The sequence below is a fragment of the Eurosta solidaginis genome, chromosome 1 (genome assembly GCF_040869045.1).
Source record: "Eurosta solidaginis isolate ZX-2024a chromosome 1, ASM4086904v1, whole genome shotgun sequence".
Taxonomy (NCBI): domain Eukaryota; kingdom Metazoa; phylum Arthropoda; class Insecta; order Diptera; family Tephritidae; genus Eurosta; species Eurosta solidaginis.
Window position 1 is genome coordinate 340,510,425 of NC_090319.1, and position 14,435 is coordinate 340,524,859.

General features: G+C 37.5%; 1 protein-coding gene across 1 annotated transcript in view; it reads right to left on the minus strand.

Annotated features, from left to right (window-relative positions):
• Window positions 1–14,435, minus strand: part of Dhc98D (Dynein heavy chain at 89D) — a 322,849-nt gene that overhangs the window by 280,200 nt on the left and 28,214 nt on the right. The window contains exons 7-13 of the mRNA XM_067773518.1: window positions 11,211–11,318; window positions 10,069–10,241; window positions 3,656–4,278; window positions 3,416–3,577; window positions 2,566–2,674; window positions 2,417–2,499; window positions 2,040–2,331 (exon numbers count right to left, since the gene is read on the minus strand). Coding sequence (XP_067629619.1) covers window positions 2,040–2,331; window positions 2,417–2,499; window positions 2,566–2,674; window positions 3,416–3,577; window positions 3,656–4,278; window positions 10,069–10,241; window positions 11,211–11,318 — 1,550 coding nt within the window. The remainder of the gene's footprint in view (window positions 1–2,039; window positions 2,332–2,416; window positions 2,500–2,565; window positions 2,675–3,415; window positions 3,578–3,655; window positions 4,279–10,068; window positions 10,242–11,210; window positions 11,319–14,435) is intronic.

Below are 14,435 nucleotides of genomic sequence, written 5' to 3' on the forward strand. Positions count from 1 at the left end.
CAAACAATAAATGATTTGTCATAGTGAGCAGCCGAAGGGCATTCCTCAGATTTGCGCAGGAAGATCTTTGCGTGTGGTGGAGTGTAAAGATGTTCGTTTGTACCACTAGGAAGGTGGTTATTGAGTGTCGAATCATGCAGCTAAAAGTTGTTTTCATGCTCTTACTAGCTTTGATCTAGTTTTGCTGCTTAGCAGAAAGCTATGAGCGTGACCTTGATTGATTTGCAGGCTTGCCAAAACGCGTGGAATTCTGCTTGAAACACACTACAGTATGACAGCAGCTTGAATGAGGTAGGAATCTTTACAGAATTCGAATCGGTTCCAGCCCCCACACCTTAGCTCAAGGGTTTGATAGGAGCAACTCGCAGCTTCCGCAATCCAATTTTCAGCCTCACCTATGCCTAGAACGTTTAATGTGGTTCCCTATATGGTCGGTCTAGTACCATACTGCTGCTTGTTACCCCATCGTATCGGATCTATATCCGAAAAGCAGCATAAGCATCTATAACACTCCTCAAAATCTTCGGGGAGTGTCTTTATCGCTACAACAATAACAATAGTTCAGCTAATCTCGAATCCGTTTGGGTAGATTTGTAAGCCGTGCCCCCATTCCATCATTACTTCTTCAAATTATATGTACTGTTAACGCTACCCTTAGACTGCAGTTCGATTTGATAATCAACTACTTCGGAACCAAATATTTTCGTTGAAAGTAGATCAAGGCTAGTGCTATGCGCTATATCGGCATCTTCACAGCATTTAGACTCTCCTTTTGTCGGTGTGTTTTGTGCTGACGTAGAAAGTATTTGCAGGCTAATTGCAAGCAAGTTTAAGATGTTAAGAACCAAACTCGCCGTGTAAAAGTACATTAAGTACGCAGTGTGCCGAATTTTTTATGGGCTGGTGGTAGTTCTTAAGTAAAGGGTTGCATACGTCAGCAACTTTCGTACTTTTTTTTTAACAGCGATGTGAAGGAAGCAGCCGGTGGTCTAACAAAAACAAATACAACCAAGACGAAATAATATCTGGAACGGGTATGTCTCTTTCAGCTCGAAATATTATTCACGCTCAGAAATTTCATTTTTAATTTTTTTTTTTAACCGGACTTTTTATTTAATCCGAAAGAATACGGAAAAAATTGAGAGATCGTCGATAGTGAAAGTACCTACCCCGGCGAGTTAAGGGCCTTATAATATACACGCCATAAATCCTGATTGTCATAAGATGTGACTAGAATGTATCAACAAAATCTAAGGATTGCTGGAAAAAAAATAATTTCCGCTGCAGTCGGGCTAGAACCAAAAGCTGCTAGAACTGGGACGTACCGCATTCATATCCTGAAAATAACTGCCAACATCCGTCACTCCAGACGAAACCTTTGAGGATGCTTTTGCGGTTACAACAACATAAACAACATATAAATACTTGAGGCAAGTTACCTCCGAGGAGACTTAGGCCATGCTTCTCTTCCAATATGCGGCGTGCTCTTTTTATTTTACCTAAAAATTGGCGGGGCGGGACCCACATGTGTTATGCCGATGACGACCGACATTTACAAGTCAGATGAATTTTCACTGAGAAGCTTTTCAAGCCAGAAATACACTCGGAGCGATGGCAAAAACACTTTCGATAAGCGACACTGATTAGAAAAACTTTTTGCTAAATTTTTTGTGTGGTCCGGAGTTGAACCCAGGACCTTCGGTGTGGTAAGCGGAGCACGCTACCACAACCCCACGGCAGCCGTCGGTTACAGCAACAACAATACCAATGTTCATCATCATTAGCAGCCAACAAAACCGAAATCTGCTGGCCAGCGAAGAATGCATGCGCAGTAAGACAAAAAAGAGTTACTGAATGTCAAAGGGAAATATTTTTAGTGAGAATAAATAACATGCACCCCGTTCATCACACTTCAAAAAAGTAAAAAGTCCACTGAAACAATTTCCTATTTGCATCAAACTTCGTACTTGTATGAGATTGTTTTTTACTTGTATAAAACTGTGTACTTGTAAACAATGATAATATTATCTTTTACTAACTTTAATTTCATTTCGCAGATTTGCAATATTTTCCGAAGCTCTTTTAGCCAACAACTCCCCAAGTATTGAACGCCATTGCTGGGCATGTTGCGATATGTTGTCCATAAGTTTCTTTAAATTTATTCTTATGCTTTTGATATTCCAATATGGAGGCATTTGTTGTATCTCGTCAATAATATTGTCAAAGAAAGTAAATTTTTCATCGAGTGTCACAAGCGACATGCCACGACTTATAAATTTATCAGCAATAGCACGCTTATCGAATGCCCATAAATAAAAATATTGTTTGAATCTGTAAAATGAAAAAATGAAAGAATAAAAAGATATAGTCAGACATAATCCAAGAGCGAGATTCCTAAATATTGGATAACACTCACTTGGATATGACAGCTTTGCATTCGTACACCAAGGCAGATGAGACCTCTTGTACACGAACCACCAAATGACTAATATCGCGCACCTATCAGGGATAATTGTGGAATGATTCTAGTAGTAAGCTTATGAAAAGAAACCAAGACGAGCTTACCTTAACTACATCCTCATAAAATGTGAAGATATATTTGTCGCCATATTCATCGTTGATAGGCGGACAGGGTAAGCAGGTGCCATCCATCCAACGTGTATAAATATGAATTCTGGGAAATATCGAAAATATTATTAAACAAGAAAATATCTCGGTTTTAATGGCTTAATCTGTGCAGATTTTTATTTGGTTTCTTTTAATGGCATTTGAATGTGTTTGTTATTTGCAACTGGCCTGTGAAATATTCTAAAGACATATCTTAAACGGTTAAGAGACAATGTAAAAAGTCAGAGGCTGTCTTACACCGTGTGCAAGGCAGTTGCTTGCATCACCTCCGGATTCTATATTCCAATATGTTGCGGAAATTTGTTGTTGAATAGGACAACGCGGAGACTTCGATTTCGTCGTTACCAAATTTTTAGTCGGACACGGTGAGTGCGAGCAATTATAACAAAGGCATATGGTAGAAAAGAGACTTGTTGACTAGCGTCATCAATAACATGACCTGCATAAGTGACAGATAGGATCGGGTCAAGAGATATGGGAGGTATATTTATCTCACCAAACCAAAATATGGTTATGAGTATAGCCAGGGACCTCACGCAGCGCGCAGTCGTATACGAGGAATAGCTGAGTCCCAGTTCCAGATGGTTAAACCGTCAAAATAACTAGAAAAATCTCATAGTGGTGCTTAGTTTCGGTCAATGCATAATGCATTTCCTTCTCCTTCAAAACTCACAAAGAAATAACTTACGTTGATATGTGAAAAACCTCTTACGATTTAAACTAACCTAACGTAATCCAATCAAATTAAACACATTCATATCTTTTTGTACAGTGTACTGTTACTTACCTATCGAGATAATCCTTAGCTGATTGTAACATTATGTTTTGCATTTCCGATGCTGTTGGTTCGAGCACAATCTCCGACATCATCATCACAGCATTCACCTCAAACATAGGTGAATCGCCCAACAAACGTTCAATATAACACTTGAGATTACGATACGCATTGCTATAAATAAAATCCAGCAAATTAAATAAAAACAACTAGTAGTAGCAAACAAAGTGGCCACAAATATCTCTAACTTACTCTAAAATACACTGATAAGTCATCTCCTCCCAATACGTATAATAACCGCGCATTTTTTCTGAACGCCCAGTAAATGTGCCCAAAACCAAACTTTCCAACTTTACCAATACTGGTCCAATGGAATCGTATAACTTTTTCATATGCGCACACTTTTCATTGCGTGATTGTTCGAGTTTTTCAAAGTATCCTTGAAAGTGATACATATCCTTGCCGCATTCTTTTTCTTGATGTGTTAATTCGGCTTCCTCTTGTTTTAGTTGTATAATCTTAACCGACGGTATATTCGTATCACCATCTTCGGTTAGTATACTCGATGTTATATCGGGTTCGGTTGTGGAATCATTGGGATCAGCTGTGAATTGTACATCATGCTGTTTGGGTATACGATCGATGCCAGTGCGATCGTGTATATCGAAAAGATTGAATTGCTTAATACGATCGATGCGGCTTTTGATATCCAAACGTATAAAATTTATTTGTGATACAATGGAAATTAGTTTTCGTATTAGGCTGTTGACTGATTCACAATATTTTAATATATTAAATGATAGCCAAGTGTAACGACCCAGACCAGTTTGTATGACGATTTCCGTTTCGAAGAGATGGTCGCGCAAAAAATTGACCTAAATGGTGATGAAGAAAAAATGTATATTTGGAAATTTACTTCTGCTGTAAAATACGGGTGTAAACATAATCCCGACTTACAAAATTCCGAAATACTAAGGCCAGGTTTTTCAGTATAAGTTCAACTCAGTTTGTCAGTTAAACTACCCTTAAATATATTCTGCAGGTTTTCAGTCATCTTTAACTGAAGTTTAAGCTGAGCTTTAGCGGCCTATCTGGCAGGGATATACTCTAGTTGACCTATCAGTAATTTGCGTTCGTTCGAAATGGCGTCGAATATACCCAACAGGTATTTGGGCTTGAGTAGCATTAGAGCTCATGTTGATAACTAGGCATACTTCTTAAATCTCAAGAGTTGTTAAGAAACAGTGGCTCAACTTGAGAATCATAGCGTACTCAGCAAAAGAGGGAATTTTTTATAAAGTAAAAAATGCTATTACTTAAGTTGAAAAAATTTAATTTCCAACTTGTGGTTCTCTAACTGGACTGAAATGTAAAGTTCCATACTACAGTATTTTCACGAAAATAAAATAAAATATGTATAATTTATTTTTAATTAATTACGCTTCATTACTGCAATCAACCAGGGCCCGTATTACGTGATACGATCCGTGATCGAATCTCATTTTTATAAGCTTTTATTTACTTTCACTTTTGTTGTCTGTAATGGAATCTTGCAAGTTAAATTTGATACACTTCCCGGTGTCCGATTGAGCTGAAATTTTGCACACATGTATAACTCCGATGACAATGCAATATTACTTTGTTAGAATTCGATAAATTAATCGATAACACAGTTATCGGTAAAGATTTGTATTTACTTTGGCATAACAGCCTAAGTCCCATACAAACACGCCGGTACCTATCCGTGGATTGTGATATTTGGACGTGGTGAATCACGTGTCACGCGTGGTGAATCTCATCGCTTGCGAAAAGCGGAGACACAACCCTCTGTTGTATTTCTGTGTATAACCAACATAGCTAAATTTTTAAGGCTGTTTAACCCTGTAATCTTTTCTGTAATTTATTTTGCTTTTGGAAAAATTACCTATTTGAAAAAAGCTGGCTGAAAAATATTGGCATAACAGCTTAAGTTAAATCAAGAATGGAAAATCTTTGGAAAATTTGAGCAGATGTGGCAATTTCGCGCGTCCGTTGAACGAAATATTGACAATCTGCTGATCATCGCTAAGAAATTAGCGACATTCCATCAACTAAGCAGCACTTTAGCAATACTACTGTTATTATTTGGCCGCTCAAACACACAAATATTAATTGTGCATTAAATCTAAAATATACAAATACACCATAATAATTTACACGGCCAAAGCCATAATAATTCACACGGGTCATCAATTCTTTCTCTGATTCAAAATCTGAACTACCAGCGCTACCGTCAACAGCTCAGTGTCATCACTGCCAGTAGCGCCAATAACACCAAACTCGTGCCTGACACACAAAAGTCGTTTCACTCAATAGCGCAAGTAAAATGTACTACGCACTCACTACTAAGAAGCGTTAAAAATTCGCTTGGAGTAATTTCGTCAATGAGCTACCATTGAGCTGGCACCGCATTGGCGCTGGCGCCATGCAATTTACATCACTAAAATTGCGCGAATGCCCAGGCTCATGACTTCAATACTTATATTTACAATGCTTTAAACTTTAAATACACCTCTGAAGTTGCTGCGCATAAAATGTGTACTAATAAATTCCAATACGCATTATACGCAGATGTAACTGATATATGTGTTTTTGTTTCACCCCCTATACTTATATTTAAAGCTTTTATAAGAACAAGCTTCTATTACTTGTTAATAAAACGAACTAAAAAGTAAAAAATAAAATTAAAGAAAAAAAATTTTTTTTTAAAATAAGCTTTTATTATTTTGGTTAATAAAATTAACTAAAAAGTAAACAATAAATTGACTCTAAAGAAATATAACACTTTATAAGTTCATTGTAAGCTTAAACGATAATTAGGCTTTTTCGTCTGCGACAAAAAAATTCTATATTGTACATAATTATATATTTTTAACATTAAAACTTTACACCTAAATTATTAAATCTTACAGTTTATATCACAGTCCTAATTGACTCTAAAGAGTCAATTTATTGTTTACTTTTTAGTTAATTTTATTAACCAAAATAATAAAAGCTTATTTTTAAAAAAGTTTTTTTTTCTTTAATTTTTTTAAATCACAATTACTCTGAAATGATGTATAAGATTAATAGCATATGCGAGCTAGCGACAAATGGTACTCGTTAGATTGATGACCTATAATAATTTTTAGAAATTGTTTCAGTTGCATAGTTATCGCTTGAGTGCAAATGGGTTTCAGTCACTTATCGTAACACGTAATACGTGCCTAGGTTTTTATTTCTCACAATAAACAGCTGCTGGTTTTGGTGTTACCACCTTTTAGATTTTTTTTCCAACTCCACCTCAACTCGATATCCAATGTACGATATCAACTGGAGAAATATGTTGGATATTCACTTGAGAACCATAAATTTCCCAAAATCTCTCAAAGGTGAGACAATAATTTGATAATGATAATACCGTTTGAGATCAACTCGAGAACTCTAAATTTTATAAAATTTATCAAATGTTGGATAGTGATTGGAGAATGAAGTTGGAGAACTATCTGGTTCAAGAATAGTTAAATAATGATGTTGGATATCATCTCCGGAAATAGATATATATTTCGCTGGAGAAATAAGTTTTCCATGTTTGTTGGGTAAACAAAATTCAGCTTTTGCCGTATCTACAAATTATCTCGATAATAAAAAACTGATGTTTCCGCACAAAAAAGCCTACTCCAAAGGTGACCTTAACCTGTGACTTAAAAACTGCTCAGTATTTTAACTGGAGTTTAAATTTGACTAGAGTTTAAGCAAACTTAGTTTAAGCTTAGCTTAACAAACTACTAAAAACCCGTGCTAAAATCACGAAACACATAATCCTGAAACGACCAAATCGTGACAGTTCATGAACCCGACACAACCCAATCCCGAACTTTCATAATACCGACAGGACCAAATCCCGACAAAAATGCTAAAAAATACACATCTTCGGTATCGTCCCATTATTTTCGACATTTCTGCTTAAAAAGGCTTAGCCGATCCAACGCCGGCTATGCGATCCAGAGTATCTCTGCACATAACATTTTTCTGCGTAGGCGTGTGTAATAACGAAATTTTAGTAAATTTGTCTGGATTATATGTCGACAGGATTTCGCCTAGTCGGGATATTATGTTGTTGGATTTAGTTGTCCGTACTTTGTTTTGTTCGGATTTTTGAAAATTGTCGTGATAATTCACTGTTAGGATGCTGAGGGTAGGGATTATGAGGTCCACCCTTGAAACATATTTAAATATATTCATAGAGTTACTTTAGTTATTAGAAGACCTCAATGTGGGCTTTATTTGGATCTATTGTGTTTATTAGTTTATGTGAAGGATTTCAATGATTTTAAGTACCCTATTAAAGCTTTATAGTCCATTTATGGGAAAGTCTCTGCTTAGAAGAGGACGCATTTGCCGCAAATGTGAACCGGCGTTTCATCATCCACCTCACAAAAGTGACAAGTTTGTGTATTCGATAGATTTAACTTACTAAGGACATGTCAAATCAAAAAGATAACTTGTCGTTCTGCAAGTGGGCCTTAGGGGACATCGTATACTACAGTGTCCCGTATATTACCCAGTAAGAGATCGTAGGTGCTCCCTGCTCAGATTAATGAGTTTTGCATATACTTTCGTTGCTAGGAGTTTGAACAATTTGGCCAGTCTTTGCCCCGGGCTTTCAATCCTGAGTTGGTCGAGCTGCTTTTTTTCAGTAAATTATGGTTTCCCCAGTTACGAGTCTACACAAGGGCTCTGGATCCGAAAATGCTGTTAAAGCATCATCTTTTTCATTACCTTCATGTCCCTGATGCACGGGAACCCATCCTGACAAAACTTTCTTTTTTCTCCCAAACCATTTAGGACACCAATATATTCATCCACTAGCTTCGAAGTAATTGTGGCCTTGCAATACTTTTCGAGGATAAGCCCCGCCGTAGACATACTCCACCGCAAACTTCTATCTCGTGGATTTCAGCCTAAAAAAAAATGGTGAAGTTGGATCCCATTTCTAACGATTCCTTGAATCTCAGTTCATAAATAACAACTCCCGTTTTTCTGTCAACAAGTTTTTATCCATTCGTGAGCCAGACCTCTGAGTCAGGATCAGTATGTGGATTCCCTGGTTCCCAAAGTGTTCTTTCCACTATGAACACCTCAAAAAACGTGAGATTCTGAGTGAAGGGCACATTGAATTACCTAGTTTAAAGAGTTTTTCATTCATACATTCATCCACAAAAATCGAAAGGGTTATTTTGTTTATGTGGAAGATGCAAAAGCCAATTTTTAAAATTTCGTAAACTAAATTTGGACTTTGTAACAAAAAAAGATCCATGAATTTTAAAGCAGAAGCTATGCAAACCAATCTCAAGAGGATATTCGAAAAAATTCGAAAAATCAAAAAAAATTTTACGAAAATTTCGAACATGTTTTTTGAGTTCTCTGAATTTTTTTCGAGTATGCAGTTTTGTGGCTAAATCAATTTTAGCCTAACCAAGTGCAAGTTCTAGGTCTTTCAAAATTCACATTGATTTTTAAAAACTTTTTTTGAAGAATGTTTTAGATCTTCCTACTACCTTTGTACATGCGTAAGGGATTGGCGGACTTTCATAAAGTTTTGTAGGGGATGGAACTGTATCAAATGATGTGTACCATATCTTTTTCGAATGCCCGAGTTCCTATAGCTATAGATTATACTCCTGAGGCATTCGTTACTATCGAAAAGTAGACGGAAATGGACATAATAAGGTGGGTAAGAAGCCCAGAAAGGCTACGCCGCATTAGTAAGATCTAGAAAACAGAACTAGAACAAAATCGCGGATTGTAAGCAAGCCTTTTTAGGCGAGACAAGTGCTTTGGCATGGACTGGAGATAAGGCCCCTCTAACCGTCTAAATAAAAATAAAATCAGATTTTTTCGATTAACAAAAGAATTAAAAATATTAGAAAAAAATACTTATAAAGGTTCTTTGGATAGATAAGCGGAAACTCAGAAACGTATTGATAAGAAAAGTCAACAATCCAAAACGTGCTTTGTTGCCATGCAGTGACTTGGTTCCAATTGCCTGTTCATATCCTGCGGTGGGGCGATACACACATAGTCTATGGTGTGGAAATTCACTTACAAATACCGTAAGTAAATACCAAATAGTCCATGTCAACACCCAATCATAGTTAGTGAGAGCGGGCATGAAACGGCACATACGCATGTGGCTCTCATCTTTTTTTTTATCAAATGCCGTGGAAGGTTTAGTGCGGTTACACCCCACCCTAGTTTTGCAGATTTCGGTGCTTCCTCCTCTGATGATACTGGAATAAAGCCTCTTCCACTGTTACGTAAACTAAATAAATATGAGCTAATATCGCTGACTTTGAAGTATCCAAGTCTCTGAGAAAAACAAAAAAAAAAAAACCGCAGCAAAACAAATTGCGAGTAATCGACATCGACGAGTGAGTATCCTACGTCACTGTCCCGGACTGCAGACTTTTGTATGTTTTAGGAAAATATTGACTTTACGATAACCTTGGCCTTATATGGCTGGATTACAAATGAGTCTCTGTTCAAACTAGCCTAAACTTTCGTAAGTTTGGCCTCAGTACTCGGTGTGTGGTAGTTTCTTTAATAAAAACCAATATACTAAATATAGGCAAAAACAAACTTACCTCTGATAGCACAAGTCCATCAATTATAGCATTGTAACTATCAACGATGTTGGCAATAGCTTCGTAATCATTGAAAAGCATCTCTTTCTTCATAATAGCGGTGCGCAGGACGTTTGGTAGTAAATAGCCGAAGTGTTCAAACTGTTGGCCTTCAAACATGACTTCAAAGATTTCTGAAATGAGAAGAAAAGCGAAATTTTACCCAGTATGGGGGAGTCCAGTAGTGTTTGGAAGTGGTATGCTGTACTGGGAATACCGAATGTAAGCGTAAGAGTAGTAATAAAATGGGAGGGAAAGGAAAGAAAAGGAGAGTAAAGGATAGAAAAAAATGTAAAAGGAAAGGACAGAAGGGAAGGGAAATAAAAGCCGAAGCCACGCCGAAATCTCAACCGAAATGTACGGGGTCTTATGAATTTGTTATCGAAGTATTAAGTGTTTGTTATCGAGGCGTCATATGGGCGTATCACCCATTTCATTTTTCCGATTTATCGGTTTGTTATAAATTTTATAAATTTGTTATCTTAGGTTTAGAAACTCGATTTCGATAAAAAGATGGATTCTTATCGAAAAACTATCGATTTTTATCGAACATTTTTCGTCTTCTTATGGAAACGTTATAAATATGTTATCAAAAAGTTACCAATTTGTGATGGAATATTTATTAATTTGTTGTCAGTTTGTTATCGACGTTTCATCGATTTGTTATCGAAGAATTATCGGAAACTAATCTGTTATATTTCGAAAAACTATCGATATTTTGTCAACAAATTATCGGTTTTTCCTATCGGAGTGATAACAATTTGTTAGCAAATTGATATCGACTTATTTTGAAAAGGTTATCGATTCATTATCGAAAAGTTGTAGGCTTCTTGCCGAAAATCTATCGATTATTTAGCTGATGTTATCTAAAAGTTATCGATTTTCTATCGAAGTGCAATCTGTTTGTTACCAACGACTCTCTAATTTTCCCCAAACACATACTGATAAAAAGCGGTACTGTACCGAAGAAGGGGACATATGTTTCAAAATAAGAGGTAGACTTTTGCAAAGTTGTTTGTGGACCCTGTACTATGAATATTTACTGTGCATGTAGCATGGTGTATACGTAACATTTTGAGAACACGAGTTTACCTCTCACTTACCTCGTTTTAAATTAACTTGGAACTTCAATTCGAATTCAATTAAAATACGATCGCCAACTAATTCACGCCATGTTGGTAAGCCATCTCGTTGATCAACGCGTGCAAGTACTAAAAAAGAAAAAAAAATTTAATACATTTATTGCATTCTATTTGTTAAATATTATTTAATATTATTTAATAAATTCTATCTGTTGTTCTGTGACCGCAAAGCACTGTCATCTTCGAAATTTTCTGCCACAAAATGTTTCTATGTCCTGCCTTGGTAATCAAAAGAACGATGCGAAATTCCCGCCTTCATGACTCCCTATATTGCGTAATACCGTTAATACTTTCTGATAGGCTGAAATATTTAGGGACTATTTTGAAAATCAAACTATCCGAGGCCCAATGTGGATAAGGTAAGAAGGCATATGCTGTTGTAGTACTGTTGCGGGGGCGCCATAGGTAGGAGCTGAGGACTCTCGCCAGGGATACTAAATTGGCCAGTCCTGCTGTATGTGGTTATAGTGTGGAAGCCGCACTTAATACGGCAAATTGGTGGACTAACGAAAGTTATCCCCATTTACAATTCGGTGAATAATATGTTTTCCAATATTACTGCGGTTAGAGCACTTAACAGCTATCCAGAAGCCAAGTGGTGTTGTCGCAGATGGTGGAAAGGGAGTACGTGACCTTCACTTGCGGTTGAGTTGAACGTTTTTCAGATTAAAATCATCTGGATCCCGATTCATAGTATTATCTTGGTCAACTGTCAATTGGATTTCTTCTACAACTACATCGTATTTGGCTGGCTGTTGGCAATTCGGAGTTTGCGTGATCACCTATGGTCTGCTTCTGTATAGAATGGCATAGGGTGCACGAAGCAAACGTAGAGTAATGAGATTCTTCTGGGTAAAGGTGTATAGCAGGCAGTCTGCTGAATTTACTGGGCTTTTGACCGGTGACCACCAGTGCGACAATGAATAACTGCAAAACACCTGCTGCAACTATATGAAAAATGATGAGGTGGAATGAGCGCGTTACGTCATGCTGAAGTGTCTAGTTTTCTGCAAGAGCTAGGTGGCTCATGTAAAATGGTTATCAAACTTATCTCAATACAAGGCTCGGAATTAAAAAAAAGCAGCGAAGTAAGATGGAATAGCCCTTGACGAATACATGGAAAAAAGTTCTACCAAAGATATAGTGAGCGTCTCGCGATGCTAAGACGTATATCGAAGTAAATTTAGGGGGAGTGTGCTACCTCTATAATCAAAATGTAGAACAAAAGACGAAAGGCTTCGCTGGCTAATAATGTCGAGATTGGTGGCAGTGGATGACCTTCACTGATTTGAAGGAACTTGCGGTTTTCAAAAAGGCGCTTAGATTTAATTAAACGAATAGTCGCTTTGCTTCGACTACTGGAGTGCCATAGGAAATCGTATTTCTGAAACCGAATTGCCTTTATATTTAAAAATTTTAAGTGCATTTGAGTTTAAAGTGACGTGATATGGTGGCGTTTTTTGCAAAGTTTCTCCATACTATTCATTGGTTGCTTTGTTGGTGTGGCAAGCCGATCAGAAGAAAATTGACAAATGTTCTGGTTTCCCGCCACCGGAATTTTATAGCTACAACAAGAAGTATTATGTTCCAATCCCATCAGTGCCTCACAAACCCAAATTGTTTGGTGCCCGATGAGTACGTTAACTAATTCGAATGTATCACTTCTATCATGTCATATTAAAATACACAATTGAGTTTGAAAGGCAGCCATGAATGGACGCAGCAGGCGGTGTCGCAAGGATTGTTGCTCTCACACCACAAACCTCTTCAAATCCTTCCTTGAAGGCGGAGATGTCAAATTTCTGAGTAAACTCCTTATATTTTCAATTAGCTCTCGTAGGAAAGAGGGTCATAGAGCTTGTATATATTTGTTGTGAAAGGAGCGTCAGTATTAACCGTGCCCGTATGTACGCTCTTCCTAGAGGCCGTTTCCTTCATAAAGAGATTAGCCAATGTCATATTGAATTGCATTGTTTAAGCCTCTGAAGACCGTGATCTAACCGCTGCTGTTTATCGGTCCCAAAGCAAACCGTCGTATTTTCCCCAGTATGTTAATCATGGAGTTCACCCCAACCGCCTTCCTACATCTATCGTTATTAATATCCAGAAAAAAAAATGCGAAAATATATTAGAAGCCCGAGTTGAGTTCCTTTCCTCTATATGCACCTTCATATTTTGAACATTCGAAAAACCAAACTTGATTTTGAAATTTAATGTTTTTATGAAATTTTTTGTGCGAAGCTTCTACGGCACGATAACTTCAACTAAACATTTGGATTAGTCCCTCAAAGTGCTGTCGCATTATGTACCAGATATTATGACTGCTAATACGCGTCCAAAAATATCGAGAGAGGTGTCAAAAGACGCGTATTAACCTCGACAACAATAATCCGGAGATGGAAAAGAAAAATTTTAACTCGTTCAAAAGTTATTAACGAAAAACCGAAAAATGACCCGCGAGTACCTCCGAAACCGGGGGTGGGATCCATAGTATTTTTGCGTACAACACCTTTCTGCGTTGGTGGCCTTCGGCCGCGCTTATAAAAAATTACCCTGGCCGGTCCACCAATGGGGTGGGATCAAAGTTAAGCACGTGCAAAATCCCTTTGTACACACAATTTTTTTCAGTGCAAAACAACATTACAACAACCACATGAAAGTCGCCAACTTCAACTGCAAACATCTCCAGCCAGAGATACAATTTTTTTCCGCCTTCGGATTATTGTAAAAAAGCAACCTACATATATACGATAAACCGAAAACGAAGGGTTAGCCGAATAATCGAAAGTGAAGGTTAATCGTTTAGTCGAAAGCTTCCGACTTTTTGATTTGGCAACATTCAAAAAGTGAGCCTGCTTCTCATCTTCTTTGTCTATATCATTCTCGTTTTCTTTGTCCTATACTTTTCTTCTCATTTTTGTCCATCCCTTTTATAGTTATATTCAACCTCCGCTCCATTTCCACCCCACCACAACTCTGACTCTCACTTCCACTTGCATTCCCTCTCCCGTTCCCAGCCCTATCCCACTCTGATTTTCACTCCCACCCCCACTCTCTTTCTCACTACCACGCTCACTCCGGGTCTCCCTTCAATTCGTACTGCAACTCACTCCCCCACTTGCACTCCCACTCCAATTATAACTCTCACTTTCACACCTATTCTCACTTCCACTCCCCCTCTAGCTC